This window comes from Echiichthys vipera (assembly GCF_963691815.1).
Source record: "Echiichthys vipera genome assembly, chromosome: 15".
NCBI lineage: Eukaryota > Metazoa > Chordata > Actinopteri > Perciformes > Trachinidae > Echiichthys > Echiichthys vipera.
In genome coordinates, this window is record NC_139840.1 from 17,892,927 (window position 1) to 17,913,852 (window position 20,926).

Sequence of the window (20,926 nt, forward strand, 5' to 3'; positions counted from 1 at the left end):
GAGTGAAACGTATGTTACTGTATATCAATCACTGCCCTTACGTAGAGAGAGAATAGTAAAAAAAAAAAAACACAAACTATTGTATCAAGATGCATGGAGGGGTTTGAGGGGAGTCTTTTGTTGTTTTGTGGCTCCAATGCCACCCATGCTTTCTCATAAATCATAAGCAGAGAATATATATTAGAACATTTACATAGTGTGCACGCAATAATGGACCCATAAATAAATAAGCATACTGCTCCCTCTGGCATGTGACTGAGGTGGACATACTGCAGCTTTTAAAAGTCTTTCTTGTGATTTTTTCTTTGTTTTGTTAGGAGTGTATCTACTGTCTCACCTGCATCAATGCAGCAGACAGTCTGGTCCTACACCCACTGCAGAGCATTTTACACAGAGGCAGTACTTTAGGTATTCTGGTGAGTAGCCATTTTTACACATCAGTAGGTTACTGGAAATTACATTGGTAATGGGTATGTGAGCTGAAACTGGTCTCAGCACAGAAAAAAAGCGACAGATGCAAATGCTACAATAGACTTCACTAAACCCCTCCCCCAAACAGTGGCAGCCCAATCATATCAGCATACAGTATCACAGCAAATACAATAAGGCATGGCAGGCCTGACACCATAGATATTAAAACAGCAGATGTGACATTACATCATAACTAACTGGCCGCCATCTTACCTGAGTATTGTACAATTGCCACCAATGGGCTACCCTGACCTGTCAGATGTATTGTTTCACAGAGCCATATGGCCTCAATGGAAACTGATTGGGAAAGGGCAGGCGCTTTCAAAACATACCTGGCAGATGATTGGATAAACGGTCCCATCTATTAAACTCTCACCAAAGTCAATGCCTTAAGACATTTAGCTTTTTACCTAGAAATTTTTGAGACTCCTAGAGATAAGTTTCCAACTAACTCACGGAGTTAGCATAATTAACTAGCCAATGATGAAATAAATACTGAGATTTTTTTAACTTTATTTCAGGAAGAGGAATACTAAAAAAATATTCAATTTCAAATACAAGTCCTGCATTCAAACTGTTGCTTTAAGTAGAAGTACAAAAGCATTGGCATCAACATTAAAGTACCACAAGTAAATGTGTTAATTATGCAGAATGGCCCATTTCAGAAACACACTGTATCACTGGATTATAATGACATGATTTAAGTTTTGTAGCTGGTGAAGATGGGGCTAACTTATATATTCCTGGGTATCAACTTATCCTATGATAAAATATCAACATCACATATGAGGTATGAGTTGATTTACATTTTGTACTGACAATCTAAATTTTTAAAGTAACTGCCGTTGTTGCTAAAACTGCCAAATAAATGAAGTGGAGTAAAATGATAATGTTTCCATCTGAGATGTAGTGGAGATGTAGATGCAGAAGTACAAAGTATTATAAAATGAAAATATTAAGTAAGTAAACCTTCTCAAAATATAGTTAAGTACTGGACTTGAGTAAATATATTTAAATACTTTACATTCCAGCACTGGTTATAATTGATATTGTCTGCTAGTTACAGAAAAAATGGTAGCTCACTGGCAAGGAATGAGAAGGCTCCTTTATTCTACTTCTGAGTGACCCATTCTTTCAAAAGTGACTTAGAGATTCATGTAGTTCTGACATTGTTGTCACTGTCAACCTCACATATGTCATGCTTGACCGGTGTAGTAACAATAACTAAATTTGAAAGTTTGAGTGTTTCAACAGTGTACTAGCCAACTCTGCAAATGGAGATGCAGGCACAAGGTTGACAGAGGGCACTAGTGATAAGTGAAGGATACTGGCTGAAAGCAGCCAGATATCAGAGCTGGCAGGACGCAGGAGCACAGAGAATATGGATGAAGCAACAACAAAATGGTTTCCCCTCACCATCACTTTCATTCCCCCTGAGGATGGCTAAGTGAGAATGGCTGAGAAAATATGTGTCTGCCTACTCCAGCCGACACTGTATCATCTATACAGAAGAGCATAAACAATGCTGAACAAACTGTCTTAAGCACAATATGTGATTCTTCGGTATTCACCCCTCGATCTGTCTGCACAAACACACTCTCTCTTTATCTTCTCTGTAGTGTAGCAGCAAGGAAAAAAAAGCTTCCCTCCCTCTTTTCTTATTACGAACTCTGGCAAAGGGATCTTGCATTCAGATTGAAGACATTGAGCTCATTTCACACAATTTCAGGCTGGGCGGGTCACAAGATAATAGGGGTATCAGTTAAATACCTAATGTGATGAAACTCCTATGTATCCATTGATTTTGAGAAAAGAGAATTATGTTTGTTTTGGAGTAGATTGATTATTGTATTAAGCATTTATTCAAAAGTGGATTTACTTTATACTTGTGTTTCAACTTTTTCAGTCCACTTGTAATGCGTTTTTTATGAGACCTGGTGATTTGTCCAATTGTATGCTGCCAAGAAATTCCTCTAGAGTGTCATGTTTACATTTTTTTTTATGATCTTTTCTCCCAAATGTTAATAATAACAGACATTTTTTTTCTCGGCTTAAAGGCGGCACAGTTATCCTTTTATGAAATTGGCTTTTACACCCCCAAAGGATGTAGATAAACTCAGAGACGGGCATGTAATCCCTAAATCATAATTATAACTATCACCAAATCAACTAATTTAAAGCAGCAGGGATTCCAACCAAACAAAATAGAATCAAAGGTATTGTAGCTGTGTATTACCATATCTGAATGTGTGAAAACATTTTGTATGAATACATTTAAACGTGTGAATGTGTTAAAACTTTTTTGCTAAAATAAATTACAATTTTTGATTGTGTAAAAAATATCTGAAAAAATAGATTTGATTTTTTGAATCCGTAAAGAGATCTGTAGGAATTCAGGGGGAGTTTGTGGAGGATGCTTGTGCTCCTAGGCTTGACTTGTAGCTGTAAACTTTGAATTCACACACACAGTTCTCCAGTGCAGCGTGAACTTTCTTCTCCCACAAACAGAAAGATGTGTAACCGCTCACCTTTAACATGTGACTGCAAATCTTTGTGCAAATCTTCGCTATTTATTTACAAAATGACCTTCACAGCTACAGATCTCCTGATTCAAAAATAAAAACTAGTTGTTCGGATATCTTTTTTAAACATTCGAGCATTTGAAACCAATTTGATCAAAGTGTTTTTACACATTCAGAAATGGGGCTAGGCAGCTACAATACTTTTGACCCTATTTTGTTTCCAAAGAGTTTTACCTGACAGCATTAATATGCTTTAGATTTTCAGATTAAATATTCTGACAATAACTCCTTGTTGGTCTCACCTGATCGGAGCTGTTTGATGCGACCCTGGCTGCTGATGGGGTCGACGGGCAGGAAGTCTTTGAACCAGGAGATCTCTGGGTCCGGTATGCCGCTGGCAGCGCACAGCATGGTGGCCGTCCTTGTCCGCTCCACCACCTTCAGCTGGGGGCCCATGTCTATACTGGGGAAGCCAAATGGCAACAGGTCCTCTGGAAGGATGAAGAGAAGGAAAGAAAGTATTCAGAATTGACTGGAGCATACCGCATTCAAAACTCATAGCAAGCGGTCAAAAGTACAGCTGAGGCTGATGGAAATGTCCTTATTTTTGAAGATATTTAGTCATGTATTGGACAAATCAAAATGATGATGGTGCTAAAATAATCACCAGAGTTATCACACTTTATCCTGAGGGGAACGTGAATGTTTGTACCAAATTTCATGGCAATCCATCCAGTAGTTCATTTCACTCAGAACCACTGGGACAATAATGATCAAATCTATTACCTCCTTATTTTTGTGACAGTTAATGTTCAGTTTTGGGAAACAGAGAGGGCCACTTCATCTGCATGCACAGAGACAGTTGACGTTGCCATGCATTAAATCCTTACTTTCCTTGTTCTGTGGTGAAATATAAGACTTGCTCACACACACGGCGATGTGAGAGCCACTGTTCCTCCCATTTAACATCTGCAGGCCCCTGGAAATGGAGATAGTCGCGAGGACAGCGGAGCCACTATATCTGTCCTTGTTGGCTCCTACAGCTAGCTAGTCATTAGACGATCTGGCGGCACAGACACAGCTCGGTTTTAGCTTGTGTGTGACAGCCCTTTTCTACAGGAGTACAAACATACCATCCAGTCAGCAGAAGCTAAGTCACACACACACACACACACACACACACACACACGCACACACACACATAAACACACACATACACACACACATGGTACACCTAACCCAGAAACACAGGTGTTTGGTGGCAGTGAACTGTGAGTTTTGTGTGGCTCTGTGTTATGTGGTGGTAATGATTCCTGTCTAATAACTATGCAGAGAGCTGCTCAGAAACAGCAGCAGCAATTAGAAGCTGGGATCAAGAGGAGGGGCAGGGCACTGGGGGTAATAAGGACTTGTTAGCAGTAATTGTTAAAATGTACCAACGATTAGAGAGGCCGATCTGGGATGTGTCTGCATAGTGTCTGGATGTCTCTGATTACGTTTGGGGGCAGTGGATAAGTGTTGCCTGTGTGTCTGCACATATTTGTTTCTATGGCTATGTTCTCATTAGCATCTTTACAGATCTGTGCAATTTGTGGAATAATGTAGACACCGCCATGCAGAAAAGCAGTTGCTTTCTATTTCACATACACACAAACACGTTCACACTCACTTTCTGTGGTGAATGGGATTAAGCATCTCGGTGACAACAGTCCAGATGGCCAGACACGTAATCAACCATCCATCAGCACTCCTGCTTCCTCCTCTTCTTACCCTTTTAACCACTCTATCCCTCTCGCACATACACACAGACACCTGCCCCATACCTGGAACTATAATTACATATTCCTCTTCCTCCTACAGTAGCAAAGTAATTAACGGCATAGCAATTCGCTTGGCTAATAAATCAAAGTCGCAAGAGCCCCTTGATTGTTAACCGTAACAAAATCAGCTAAAAGTTTGCTAGATCAAACCGGGCATCACTGACAAGTCTGGAGCCAAACATAGTCCGAGACGCAGACCGTGGCCACATCAACTGTCTGTGTGTTTTTTTCCGCTCCTCTCCTCCTCCGGGCCCCCTGCTACCTGACCACATGACAGACGTGTACCATCTGCTTCCGCACACTCTGCGATGGGGATGAGAGGCTGAGTGGAGATAGGATCTATCGCTCTCTTTCCACAGTCGTCAGCTTTGGAGAGACCCCGTCAGATAAGAATGTCAAGCCGCTGCTGATGGCACGGCTGAGCGGAGGATGGATGAGTGGAGAAATGCCACAAAAGGCAATCAAATCTCAGAGGAAAGGCTGGTGTTGAGCCGTGGTTAGGGCTCAGGTGGTGATCAGTCCTCACAGCAACCTTCTGATATCAGCCAGCGGAGACACAAGAGGGAAGAGGGACCCCCTGGAGCCCCCTGCCTCCCACTACCTCCCCTCTCTGTCATCCCCGACTGATCAATGCTAATGATGCACCTGAATGGAGGCCAGTGTTACAGCCATTGACGAAACACGTGGGATGAGAAAGGAAGGAGAAGGGGGAAATCAATACGGAGGTCAGAAGGCGAGCTCCCCTGAGGCAAGGAATATGCCAGAGCTACATCTGCTCCCCTCTGCCCTCCCCCAACCCCGCCCCTCTCCTGAGAGGGTTCAGATGGTCTTTTTATCACCCCGCCGGCTACTACTACATGGACTCCCTGGCTGTTAATTAGAGCACGCCACTGCAGCGGCTCTGGGGCATGTGCATATACTGTGTGTGTGTATGTGCCTGTGCATGCGCTTGTAGAGGGGTGTGGCTTTGTATTCCAGTCAGGTCTTTATCAATGCTGCAAATGCAGAGTGTAGGCGGACCTTGGAATGAATCATTAAAAGCAGTAGGAGAAACAGGGAGAGCGATGGCTACATATGTATTTTTAGATACCGCCAAACTGTACAAAAACAATGTATAATACAAATATATCCTACAGAAATATAGAGTTAATGTTATTTGTTATTTAGGGCTAGAACAAATAGAATAATCTATAGTATTGTGTTTTATTTTCAACTAATTGTTAAATTGTTTAATCTTTAAAATGTCACAAAATCGTCTAGTTGATAAAATTACACAAAATAGCGAAAAATATACATCATATTTCCCTGGGCCCTAAGATGACATCTCCAAATGGCTTGTTCGACTGCAAATTATCACATTTTTCAAAAGCTGGAATGAGCGAACGTTTGGCATATCAATTGTTCATCAGTTGTTCATCATCTTACTTCATTTATATGTAATCTTTGATAGGATGTTGTTGCCTGTAGGCCGCTATATATCTGAATGAAAGAAAGATGGCCTTTACATCAAGGACCACAATGAAAATAAGTTTGTGCCCTATTTTACTTGAAATAATTATAATCTTTAAACAATATATAATCTTTATATCATTATTATAGCCACATGCAGTGTCATGTTACTGTTTAGATAGATAGATAGATAGATAGATAGATAGATAGATAGATAGATAGATAGATAGATAGATAGATGGCAGACAGAGAGAGTGGTGTACTGGTCACTGAAGTACAGTTCACTGGAGAGGAGAATATAGGGCTACAGGTTTCCAGCCAGGCTCCTGGATGAGTCAGCGGTTGCTTGAAATAGATACTGCGGGCATGGCCTTGATCACACTTTTTACCAAATGAATCATTTATCAAACACAAACACTGCTGAGCAAAAGTACCGCTTATGTTTAATCTCCTGGTTAAATTGATAAGACAGCCTATGGAAAAATGTGCCGTGTGTATATAAACACAGTGTGTGTAAACAGCTTTTGGGGGAACATTGGCAATGACCAACCAGCACTGTTCCCTGGAGCTTTGTGTTTCTGTGTATTTGTGTTTATCAAGAGGTTGCGAGCTTACATTTTGGCCTGGTTATGTTTGCAGAAGGGCAATCAGGCATGGTGCCCATAACCAGTCGGTGGAGCCAACCGAATCTGGGCAAATATGCAATTTATGCATCCGCGTGCACACATGCACACACAAGTATTAGGACACACAGACAAACACACAGCATCAAACACATAATGCATATGATGCAAACAAACAAACAAACAAACAAACATAAATCAAGGTTTTCTTTTCCTGTCTCTCTTTGTATTTCCCTCAGTCACCCAAAGACAGACACGCACACGCACAACACTCGCTTCTGCACAGAAATTCATCATTGTCCTGGTTAAGAAACAGGTTGCCTATTCAGTTCATTTCAGTGGGGAATGGCCACGTGGATGAAAGAAGCCCAAATAAAAGACGATCTCAGGGAGCCTGATACAGGATTAATCTGCCAGCGCTCGGCAGTCTTTAGATGCTGTAATGCTTTGACTCCTATAGACTGCAGGAGGGCTGTAGTGGAGCACTTTAAATGCTAATGGGCCTTCATCATAATAGATCACAATGCAGAACCGGACTTAGCATCGTAGATGAATCCCGGCAAAAACCTTCATGTGCCTGAGCCCGACAGATTCCACACCCACCGGCTAAACACAAAACATGATGATCCCACACATAACACACTATACATACAAACATGCATGAAGAATAAACTGTAAGAAAAGAAAAAAAGGAAGGAGGGAATAAAAAGTGTGCAGACAACGGGGTATATGATCAAAGAGCCAGTTCTCCACTCAAGGAGTGTAATCCTCTTGCAAGCTGAGTTGATGCTCTCAGTTGTTTCCAGACCCAAATGCTGCTTTAGCCGCCAGCCTGCCAATGCAGCAGGCGCCTGGGGGGAATCACTGATCTGACTCTGTTGTTCATATGAAGGGTGTTTGCCGTGGTGGCAGAACATCTCTCCTCCCTCTCCTCTCTCTCTCATCCCCTTCCTCCCCCATCCCTCGCTTCCCTTTCTCCTAAAATGGGACACTGGGAGGTGAGTATAATCAGGATTACTCTGCACAAACCAGCCGTACACACACGCACACAGATATGTACACACACGTCCACAAACAAAGAAATCCATGTGCATGCATTCCCACACATACACAGCTGCAGTGATGAGAAAGTATTGCCCACCAGAGGTTTTTTAAACATGCAGAACTGCAGATATTCAGATCACAACTGCAATGACCATAGAAAAGAGCAGTTTGGGTGGAAAGGGGACAGGGTGGAGTGGATTTGGAGGGGCTGAGGGTGGGGGGTGGGGGGATGGAGCACCCGAGAGCCTGTAAAAATGCAAAGGGAAGTGAAGTGAGAGCGAGAGACCGGATAGACAGTGAGGGTCAGCCAGAATAGATGGCAGAGAAAATGAAAGCATGAATAAAACAAGAGAGATGAAATTAGAAACGGACATCGCTGTGGGCCAAAAAAGAGGCTGCTTGAGTCAAAGAAAGAAAGATATCAGATCGGATCAGGGAAAAAAGAAAGGAGGAAGAGGAGTAGGTAATGGAATGGGAAGGGTGATGATGATGTTGAAGGTGCAAAAAGTCTCTGTGACCACAACCTACTGCATCTCCATCCATTAGGCAGCCTACAGAGCAGTAGCTCATATCCTGTGGCTGACCACAAGTCCAGCTCACTGTACAACACTGCTATTAGTGTCCGTCAACCACTATACAAAATGATGAGATGAAACACATTAGGGGATGAAAAGAATTTTCAAGGGTTTGGTCAGTAATGGAAAGCCTCCTTTCTACTTCAGTGGTTGGTGGATCTTTTCTTCAGTGATCAGTGTTTGAAAAGATTGACCCAAACACAATTTTTCCAGACTTTTGTGCAGTTGGATGACATTATCTATCAAACAGTGTATCACTTGTAGGGTTGTTGCATGGCTGCCAAATAGTCTAAGCATTATGTTCTATTTTTCAGGAATATAGTGGTGAAGTTATTTTTCTGCATATATGTTTGGAACCTCTCCTATATATATATACATATATATATGTTTATATATATATATATATATATATATATATATATATATATATATATATATATATATATATATATATATGTTTATATATAGATTAGGCACATGTGTATATATCAGTCCTCGACAGAGAGATGGAGAGTGATTTTGAGCTTTAATTCACTGGCTTTTCGTTAGAACTGACCGCCAGTAAATCTACCATATATATATATATATATATATATATATATATATATATATATATATATAGCATCCAGTCACAGAGCTTAAAATTGTGTTGCTTGGGGTGGCCGATGCCTGAGTGGTTGAAGCAAGCGCCCCATGTAAAGGTCCTCTAGGCAGCAGCTGCTGGTTTGACTCCGATCTGCGGCTCTTTGCTGCATGTCTCCCGCTCTCTCTCTCACCCCATTTCCTATCTGTCCTGTATAATAAAGAAACTTGATCATCTAGGCTAAATTCAGCAATTTAAATCAGTTTACTTTTAGATTCTTGATCAATCACAAAGACATTTGGTGACTACTGTGCATTGTTTTGTTCCCGATTGCAATGATGAAGCGTTCTCTGATCACATAACTGACTAGCTTCTTCACAGCGATTGCTGCTGAGGCTTATTGGTATTGTAATATTAGAAAAAAAATTTCATTTCGAGTTGACAGAAAAAACATGATTTCTCAAAAGCATAAACCTATTGAAACCTGATATATATATATATATATATATATATATATATATATATATATATATATATATATATATATATATATATATATATATATATATGACACAACTTTGTCTTTGTGTCAACAAATGTTGATATCATGAAAGGACAACTTTGAAAAAGGAATCTAGGGATGCTGTGGACATCTTTGACCACACATATATTGACTGCGTAAAATCAATTGAGCAATTGTTTATGGATACAATACATATATTTATTTTGCAACAATGCCCACAATAACCCAGTTACACCCAGTGATATCAAAGGGCCACCTAACCTTATATGCCAAAACTGACAGATTTATATCATCTAACCAGCTATATCACATCGCCCACCATACACAGTGGGAAGAAATATTTCTAGAACCTTCGCCTCTGTGCCATCTGTCTGCAACCTGTCTGCAAGTGCAACCTGTCTGTGCATTCTTATCTAGTGTTTGGAAAAGTAAGTTCTAAAAGTTTGGTCACTGACAACTCTGATCTGGTTGCTGATTTGGGCTCGGATTGGGCTTAGATTGTCCCATTCATCACAGTCCTGTGTTCTATATTCATCAGCTGATTAGGAAGAATGAAAGACAGATGATTCTACCGTCATAAAGGGGACAGTAAACGGCATGGTACACAGATCTCAGTAGGAGAAAACTTTACACAAACAGGAGGAGGCTCGCCCTCGAGGTGTAGTTTGTGTGGTAATGTGCTTTAGATTGGAGCTGTGTGTGCAGAGAAGACGGGCCGGGTAACAGATGGACAGGAGTCTATTCCCTGGGCTACCAGCCTTCTGCTTACCACACAGTCCTGCCAACTCCACAATCCTCATCCATCTCCAGCATTTCTACACCCCCTCCACCACTGCTCTGACATCCCATTTCATCTATATTGTTTCACACCATCCTGTTGTGTTACTTAACTTATCCCCACCTCCTCACCGTTTATCATACTCCTTTTCACCTATCCTCGACCTATTCCTCCCTCTTTATTTGTCTTCTTCAATTTTCCCTGGCAGAAATGGGTTGACTGCCAAAATGAGGCCTAATCCCCTGATTTTTCTTCATGTAGTAACTGCCCAAGCAGCCATCCCTCTATTTCCTATCCTTTCCAGTTGTGCTGGGAAAAAGGCCAGTGCTCAGATCCGAGGCATGCAGCCACATGCTCCAACTTTAGTTCATAGCATGTTGAAGCACCACATTAGATATGTTTCCCTCCAAGGAGACAGTGTACATTAGATTAACACCCTTACTCTGGCCGGGAAGCACAGTGATTACAGAAAACTGGGATGCTGATGCAACTGTTAGCTAGCACGCTAGCTTGCTCTCTCTGTGGCCAGATTACGCACGGTCGCACTCAGAGGGACTATAAAAAGAACAGTGCACTGCAGCCTGCTGTGATGGCAGGGTGTGGCATTGCTCTATTGTCACATCTACAACGGACAGCCTGTGAGATGACGGTTGAATGGTTGTGCACGTGAAAAGCACTACTTAAGTGGAAAAGGATGCACATAGGGTGCGGTGGGGGTGGGGGTTTATGCGTCTCACCTCTGATAATGGCCAGTTTTGCAGTGACGGACACCTCTCCTTCACTGTTGCGTGCCACACACTCGTAGATGTTCTCATCCCGTGGTGCTCTGAGCGGCTGGATCCTCAGCACAGCACCTGCACCCTCATCAAACTCGACGGTCTGGACAGCCACAGAACCACAGGAAAACACACATTAGGCACAGCAACATAAACAAATGAATTACTACAAGTAACAGTAACGGCAATGCTATAAATCATTATCTTAGCGTTGTTTTTTACTCTAATAATGGGATAATAATAAAACTGTAATACTTTAATGATTTCCTGAAGGAAAATCCTTTTTTTTTTTTTTTTTTTACTTGCCCTCCCCTCCACAAGGTCAGGCTCAGCTAGCGTTCCTGGAGCTGGTAGGGATTCGGTGTCTTGAACAAAGACACCTCAGCAGGGTAGATACTTACTAAAATTGGGGGTTGAATGTGGGTTCCTCTGGTTGAAATGCACTCTAACCATTAGGTCATATTATCGCATAAATATACAATCAGCCCTCTCACGTGACTGAGCTGCTCTGTGAAACAGCTTGCATATAGCTTAGAAACAGCAATATGTGCATTTGATTATGCAATCTGCTGGATATTTCTGTGTCAGATTTGGACAGTACCCTGTACTTCTGTTGCAATGAGTTTGTCTTCAATGAAGCACAGAAAGAGAGTGGTATAATTCTTGGGGTGTAACTCTCAGCAAGAAAGCAAATAAGCATATTTCACAAATGTAAACAAGGTTGTAAAGGCAGCTTATATAGAATGCAATTAATACCAAAGGCAATATCTGATCTAGCAAGAAGCACTATGCAAGGTCTATCTATATTGAAATATACAGTATAACCATTCACATGTATAACTATACTGCTTTTATCATGCTACTCCAATAGGAGTTGACCATTGTGCATTGTGACAACCACCTCGATACGCTGGGAGTTGACCTTCTTGCCCTTCTTGTTCCAGTAGACAACAGGTTTGGGATTGCCAGTGGCCTGGCACACAAATGATGCCACACCCCCTGACACTCCAATCTGGTCCGTGGGAATCTTGTTGAACTTTGGGGGAGCTGAGAGACAGAGAGAGAAAGAGAGAGAGGAATACACACACATATGAAAATTGATATCCTTACACCCAGAGGACATCAAACTGACTCCACAGCCAGCAACAACCCCCTGCTGACCACGCCCCATTTCACTGTCAGTGACCGGTCAGGCTGACTTGTGTTCTGATGGCTGCGTGTTGTGCTTACTTCCTGGGTATCATCCAGAGGACATGCTGAAGGACTTCCTGTGGGTCATAAATAAAAGATGGGGTTGGGCTTCAGAAGAACATCTCTCTCTCCCTCTTTCTGTCTGTCTCTCTCTCTCTCTCTCTCCCTTTGCTCCCTTCCAAGCAGGCTACCCTCATACTGCATGCAGCACAGTCTGTCATGACACATGAGTGTTTCGCAGGTAGGAGAAGTGTCTGCTGCAAATTCACAGCATATAATTGGTTTAAATGTATTAATACCAATGGTGTCAGTTTATGCCTGCACACTGTAACACCTATAGGAGGATTTGCGCCTATTTTGATGATCTTAACAAATCTATTGAAATTAACAACAATAGCTGTGGTAATTTCCAGCTCTGCCTCACAGGGGAAACTATTTCATCTGTTATGATGCATCTGAGTGGGATGGAAGCGCAGCAGTTGCCCTCTGCAAGAAAATAGCAATTTCCATGTCCAATATTGAGCCAACAGTACTGAACCTATATTTTTCACAGTGGCTGAGTCAGATCAATCACACAACTTCATGCACCCACCCTTGCTATCCGTCTGTGGCCTGTTGCTATGGTGCCCAGCTTAACTCCTCCTCAGCTACAGAATTACTGCTATCCATCAGGGTGAAGTCAGGATGACCCTTACCATAGCAACCTGGATCCCTCCTCCCACTCCCCCTGTGTCTGGGTGGGTGAGGTCCTGCTGTGTTGATTCACTTCTGCTCTGAAGACAGAACAGGAACAACAACAAAAAAAACTGCCTATCAGCTAACCACTAGCAGATTCTAAGCACATTTTTTTCCCACTTCTGCTTACTTCAGTGGCTAATGTTGAAGTTATAGTCAAGTGAAGAGACTCAAAACGGAGGTTTGCAGAATTTGAGGATATATTCTCAAAAGAACCAGTGAACAATTCAACATCTCAGTCTAATACAAACACACACTGACCAAAGTGGACTGACGTCACCCATCCTCCTCTCAGACAGCCCTAAACTATTAGTTGTCTTTAAGCTTCTCATCTCTGCTCTCATTTCCTGTAGGTCGTTTTTGTTAAAAGTTCTTTGGAAGTGTATAATTATGCTAGTAATTCTGGGGAACTTCTGTGAATATGGGAACATGTATTGTTCTCACATTATAATAATGATCATATGTGAGTCTGGCCAACTGAGGAAGAGGTCACATCTACCATACTAACAGCCATGCGAACTACTTCAGAGTTTCACTGCAATGCCTTGACAGTAACCGGAACAACACCTGTGCCTGCTGCAATGTGTTGTGTCTTTGAAAGACCTACTCTGAATGTCAAAAATGACGTGGTTTCATTTTATGCGTGCCATAATCCTCAACAGGAAGAAGCAAAAAGCTGGTGAAGTATAGTCAATCGGAACAAATGTAAACCCACCATTTTAGAACTCAGGAGCAGGATATTTACTGCCTCTTAGACTCTTAGAAAGGCACATATTATTGAGCAAATTGCCCTTTTCCCCTGCCAACAATGTGCGAATGTGAACTATAAAGTCCAAAAAATGTCAAGGCTGAAAACTGGCTTCTCCCTGTTATTGGATTATGAATGAATTTTGCGTGCTTCTTACAGCTTCTACATGGGTTTAAGTGGCTTTATGTTGAGACCAAAACTGTGTTCTCTTAAATGTGCTTCAACACCAATCCTTGTGCAAAACCAGCCCCACTTGAGTAGGTGTCTAGAAGTAAATGCATTATTTTTCTACATATATGTTCCTGTTTCTACATATATGTATATATATATATATATATATATATATATATATATATATATATATATATATATATATATACTTCTGCAGTAGCAGGATAAGAGTTCCTTCGTTTTAATCCCATCACCGTAATGCCCGAGCTAATTAGTGTTAGCAACGTCCGGCTGTTAGAGACTCTACCGGATTTCTCTGTTTATAGTTTATACACAAAGAAGTCTCTCGAAGTCTCGATGGCCTATTTGATGTATATAAGTGCAGAAAAATACCATGGGATGATTTTGTGCCGGAATTACACTTTAAGGCAAAACAATAAATTCATCTTGAGGCAAGGAAACTGTAGCTTCCAAGCATTACATTTCAGTGGTTCTTGACAAAAGCATTACTATTTTTAAACATTAGGAGGGGACTTCTGTAACATCTCTACACTTAGCTTTTACTAGGTCAGCAAATCATATTGTTATTTATCGAGGACACCAGGGAGCTATGAGAGATGGAGGTTTTTTACAGCACAGACTGTAGATGGTCCTAAGGCCTTCAATCCCCGAGCGTTTCAACTGAAAGTTATGTGTTATGTAATTCTACCCCTTTACCGGATATAAAAATATTTCAGATATGATGTGTCTTCTCAAAGGATCATGGCATCAAATGGAAAAAATGAAAAATACATTAGCGGAAGTGAGAAGTGCATCCATCTTAAGCCTGCATTCTCTTTCAAGAAATCCACTTGGTTATATTTTCAGAACAGTGACAGCTGTGTCTGTGTGTGTGTGTGTGTGTGTGTGTGTGTGTGTGTGTGTGTGTGTGTGTGTGTGTGTGTGTGTGTGTGTGTGTGTGTGTGTGTGTGTGTGCGTGCGTGTGCGTGTGAGGCAGGAAATCCATGGAAATGTTGTAATCAAGGAGATGATGAGGAACATGCTGATGGGACCTCCCAGCTTGTCAAAACATATTAACAACACAGCCCAGAGCTGAGGTACTAGCAGGCCTGGGTTCACTCCTGTGACACACACATATGCACACAAAAAGGACATTTCCATATATTTCCACACCTTTGTTGCATTTAATGCTGACCATATATTGCCATCATTAAAATATATTAAAACATATTGTTTATCAGCTAGGTAGCTAGATAACTAGATAACTATAATCTGCTTCACACCACCTGACTTTGTCTCCTGGACAAAAAAATGTCATGTCTCATTAATTGAAATATGATGATAGGCTGGGATGATGACAAGGACGTCCTGGAAGATGAAGGTGGACTCTGTGTGGACTCTGTTGTCACGGAGCCTTAGTCCAGCTCCAGGAGAAGCTCACTAATTGGCTGCGGTGTGTTGTGGTGTGTGTGTGTGTGTGTGTGTGTGTGTGTGTGTGTGTGTGTGTGTGTGTGTGTGTGTGTGTGTGTGTGTGTGTGTGTGTGTGTGTGTGTGTGTGTGTGTGTGTGAGAATGTGCGCGCTCCATGGAAATCTATAATTTTATTGAGAAATGATGGTGACGTTTTATAGGATGACACACCTATACAGCTAGGTAGCTACTGTAGATAACAAGCTAACTGGGTATCTAGATGTATAAATAGATATATAAAGATACTGATATTACTCATATTTGGTACACATATATTAGAAAATGTATTATCATTGTCCAGAATTTTGTTGAAAATAGGAATTAAGATAGGAACTTAGATAGCTAGCTAGCCAGATAAATAAGGCCTATAATGATACCTAATAGCTAGCTGCCAGATGGATAGTTAGCTAGATCCATAAAACAGAGATGGATGGATAGATAGATAGATAGATAGATAGATAGATAGATAGATAGATAGAGAGAGAGAGAGAGAGAGAGAGAGAGAGAGAGAGAGAGATAGATAGATAGATAGATAGATAGATAGATAGATAGATAGATAGATAGATAGATAGATAGATAGATAGATAGATAGATAGATAGATAGATAGATAGATAGATAGATAGATAGATAGATAGATAGATAGATAGATAGATAGATAGATAGATAGATAGATAGATAGATAGATAGATAGATAGATAGATAGATAGACATACCTAATGCTCCACACACGATGCTCAAAGGGTTGGTTAACAGGATAATCAAAGGCAGCAGCAGACACAGGGGAGAGGGGCTAAGGCAGAGCCCCAGGATAGGCCTCCTGGACTGGGCTAGAACTCCATCTGTCCTCGACCGAGGCATGGCACCACCTTGGATTGGCTGGAGATGACGGAGATACGTGTAGTGCTTCACTCAACAAGGGTAGGCACTCTGCAGACACACATACACAAAAAAAAACCATGAAGGTCAGCTGAAACGAATGAAAGGCATATTTCCTCCACCTCTGAATCATGGTTCTGCTTTTAGAGCAGCGGCTGAAATGTCAGTGCCCCACGACTGGAGAGGGAAAACATACAATAATTCATACAAAAGTAGAATATCCTTACGAAGAAAATTAAAGACAAATTCATGCTAATGCAGGATTAGGTCTTTTGATTTAGCCAGAGCACTTTTGACTTGGGATTAACAGCTCAAGCAGGCCAGCTCTGACTGAACTAATACCAGAACAATAGAGCCAATGCTCAACAACTAAGACAAGAAGCAGATGGAAATAGTTTTCGGCGCACTGCTTCTTTATTAATAAGTCTCCTTTTCTAGTGAGCCGTGAAATGAGTCGCAATGATACATTTTTCAAGGGCTTGTTTTTTTTCTTCAGACGTCCTAATAATTTCATTTAACTTTGGCTCTCGCCTAATTCCTTCCTTTAGCGCTCAGTATTTTACTGTTCTGGTGGCATAAAAAAGTGTTAATGCAATAATACATGCAGACTGTGCCATCGTAATGGAAAACACTTAAACAAAGAGGATTGAGGGGTCAGTAGGAAAGGAGCAAAATTCAATAACACCAAATGCAGCTTTAATAGATGTTGCCCCTCTTGTTAATCCTAGCCTTGGGGGAATCTCCCTCAGTATTTTGCTCTCTCTCCTCACGCAAACACATGCACATAAGGTCGCACATATCTGGAAGTCTGAACATATTCAGCTCTGTCTGCTTACAGAGATTTAGACAAGCTGTGCAGAAGCTCCCTGTCTAGAAGTCAATAACTCCACAGTCCTATCGAGCTCTCCCGACCCCCACCCTCTGGTTGATGTGTCAGAACGCAGGTGGAGAAAGGGGCCTCTGTTAACCTGTCACACAAATACACGTCTCCCTTCAAGTACCAGTACAGGATAACATATATGCTCTAAGGGAGACATAATATGTACTCACAGGTGACAGGTCACATTGTGATCGGCACATAAATATGCGCAAACACTCATAAGAGGGGGCCTGTGAATGTTCTCATTCGCCTCATAAGAGGGCTTTCACCCTGACATCCCCTATACACGGGCAGAAATGGAGTAGCAGAGGTGGGACCGACCCTTACCCGCCTTTGCTAAATGGAAGAGGCATTTCTGGTGAGTTACATATTCAAAGACTCCTCCAACCACTTATTGAGTTAATGACCTGCTCAAATACATTACTGTCTGCCAGCTCCAACACTAAAAATAGCTCATCTGAAAACATTTCCGTCTATCTGATACAGGCTCGTTTTCGCGCCGCTTTGCCCTCTTCTTATCGAGCCCCATGTAATAGATGTTGAATAGAAAAGCTTTCAGCGTCCCCTTTTCAATTGAACAATGTGATAAGAAAAATCAGATCAGGGTTCATTCAAGCACCATTGGCAGCAATGTTAAGTAAATTCTCCTCTTAAGGAAACTCAATTTGCCACCGTTAATCTAACTAGGAAGACTGCTCTGCGTGGAGCCACACGGCCACTGAAACATTAGGTACTCCTCCTATGTTGCAGTGTCTGCTTCCTCTGTCCTGTGTGGTGGATTTGCTGGGGCCTTTATATCTGTCTATGACCTCAGTCTAACCCTATCTATCATTCTCAGTTTATCCACCCCTCCCCGTTGTCTTTCACCTGCTGACAAAGCTCTCTCTGCTCCACTGTAGTCCCTTACCCTCGACCTAATCCTTAATCTTACTCTCGTCTCACTCCTGTATTAGTCGCTGTATTCCTGAAATCTCCTCTTCTCCCATCTCCTTTCATCCCCTTCCTCTCTTCCTCGCCTCCCTTGTTAACCTCTTCTTTCTGGATGCCATCTCCTCCGCACCACGCAATCATTCATATCCTTCTCTTTCTATACACACTCTAACCCCTGCTTGTATCCAAATCCTCTTCCTCTCCTCCAGCTGCCCCGCACCGGCTGCTCCAGCTGTTGTTGGTCCATTGACACAGTTCAAACAAAAAGGCTTAGAGCATCCTACAGCTGTGAATGTTGAGGGCGCGAGCCAAAACAGATAGACAGACACAGCAGCAGACCAAGCCAGTCTGGGCACGTCTTGCGCTAATGGTATTTATCGCTTTCAAACCACGCTTCTTCTCTCTGGACATGTAGATAGAGAACCGCCATGCACTTTGCTTGTCACAGATACAGAATTAAAAGGTGTGAGCATGAATATTCTCATCATTCAGGTGTACCTACAGCCTCTACAGCCTCCCACACAGATATGGCAACCTACTCTCCCTGATCATCTGGCTCAGCATCCAGGGAGAAGGCAGCAGGGGTTGGTCTTATTACCTTTTCAGCGTGACAACACAGATGGTCAGCCAGACAGATAGATTGATGGGGATACATGTGCTATTTATTGCAGGGAGGCTGATAATGACACCGTAGCTCAGGTGGTGAAATGTACACCGGTTATTGTGCTCCATCAGGCTGATGAAATAACACTGTTTAGGTGGCATCCAACCTGCCCTTGCTCCACTGGGTCCCTTGGAAGATGACATGTTTTGTTTTTCTCACCTCCCCCACCTACCCCCACCCCCCCTTTACCCATGATGCCTTTCATCACAAGCGGGTTGAGATGGTCTCACAAGGCCTGTCTCCATGACGACGAGCCACGATAGAAAGACCAGATCTGTTTCCTGCGGCACCATGCTGGCAGTAAGATAGTACACCTGATAGGAAGCTTGTGTTGTTTTTTTATTTCTTTAAGCTTTCATTCTGATCCGGTGCTGTGAGCAAATGTGTGTTGAGATGCTTGGGGGACCCAGTTGGAAAGAAAAAAAAGAAAACATTCTTTTTTTATTTATATTTTAAGGGAACACGAGGAGAGGGAAATAAAGTATGGCTGTGCATTGCACCACAAAGCTTTTTAGGGTTGAAAAATGGAATAAAACCCACTGTCATTTGTCCTCTCTCACATTTTTACCAATGATACTGAAGTTCTAGCATACATTTATATTCTATTCAGTGTAAAAATAACCTTGTCTTGAATTATGCATATCTTTGGGTGCCATCTTAGAGAAAAAAGTTTGGAGTCGAAACCACGTAGACAAGGAGGGGCTTGGACTGATATTACCTCACGTTTCCTCTGACCCTGGACCCTGTAGGCGCGCACACACACACACACACACACACGCACGCACACACACGGCAGATGGCAGAGCATCATGGGGGAGATTGGCACTCACTCTCTCACACTTCCCTTCTCACTCTCTTAAACACACAGCCCACAGACACACAAATATACAGACACATAGACACGCAGAAACACACACACACGTTGAGGATCAGAGGCACAGGATGAAGCACGGCTTACAGCAGGCATGAGCTGCATCGTCCTGGTTACATTTTTAGTAGTGAAAAAATCTGAGGCTCCTCTCTTACAAGAAAACACACCTGTCACTCAAATACTGTGATTCTTTGCCCTGAATATAAATTAATTTGGAGACTTGGGTGCTTCAACTAAATCTCTATCAGGCTTAATGCTGTAGGTTGCTGAAATTAGGAATTATGCTTGTTCCATACTACAAACATCAAAACAGTGTTATCATGGGAAGCATTGAGAAATGGCAATAAACATTCCCAAGCGGAGGCAACAGTTTTCATCACTGGTCTGAAGCTATAAACAAGGTTGCCGCTGGAGTTTCAAATCACACTGCTGAGAGCAAATATGACTCATGGAAACAGCAATTTCACACCAAACCAGTGGAAGGAAAGCATATTTATGTCATTCAGTATTAGTATTATGCCATGCTGACACAAGCACTCATTCATCGATAATTATGGCAATTAATTTGTTCATTCAAGTTTTTTCCTTTATTATCAGTAACTTTTTAATCCGACTAATTGACCGTTTTTTTCACATTCCATGTCTCTTTATATGTATTATACCATAATTTGGGGGTGTAACTGGCTATTTAAAGACATCACCCTGAACTGTGGTAAATTAATATTTGCATGTCTCCTTATTAAATGAATAATTACTAAACTAAATTATGAATGAACTCACTAATTACACATTAAATCATTAACTAACCCAAAAATAATATCTTATTTAATAATAAAAATAGATAAGAACATTGACATTAGGTGTATTTTCTATTAAAATCTTAAATCACTTCATTCTGTGTGTGTTTGTTTTCCACTGAGCCTTATGTTAGCATTGCTATTTGTTTTTAGTACTATTTTATCTGTTGGTTGATTTTGTATTTTGATGCTGCCATCTCGGTTAGATCTCTCTTGCAAAACGAGATTTACCTGGCAAATTTAAGAAAATATTATTTCTATGGAGTTATTATTATTATTCCTTTCAGTGTCTGGGTTAAAGTAAGTAAAGTACAGTATGAGGTAAGTGAGTCCAGACGTTAGATCTATTTGTGTTGACAATTTGTTGCGATTGAAGGTTTTCGGTTTCCATTATATAAAAGGCATATGTTTGCACATTTTCCATTTCCC

At 41.5% G+C, this 20,926-nt stretch overlaps 1 protein-coding gene across 1 annotated transcript in view; it reads right to left on the reverse strand.

Moving 5' to 3' along the window:
- LOC310958112 (receptor-type tyrosine-protein phosphatase S-like) overlaps positions 1–20,926 on the reverse strand; it is a 68,473-nt gene that overhangs the window by 34,411 nt on the left and 13,136 nt on the right. The window contains exons 2-5 of the mRNA XM_083928925.1: positions 16,193–16,406; positions 12,063–12,211; positions 11,126–11,267; positions 3,296–3,484 (exon numbers count right to left, since the gene is read on the reverse strand). Coding sequence (XP_083785051.1) covers positions 3,296–3,484; positions 11,126–11,267; positions 12,063–12,211; positions 16,193–16,337 — 625 coding nt within the window. The 5' untranslated portion in view covers positions 16,338–16,406. The remainder of the gene's footprint in view (positions 1–3,295; positions 3,485–11,125; positions 11,268–12,062; positions 12,212–16,192; positions 16,407–20,926) is intronic.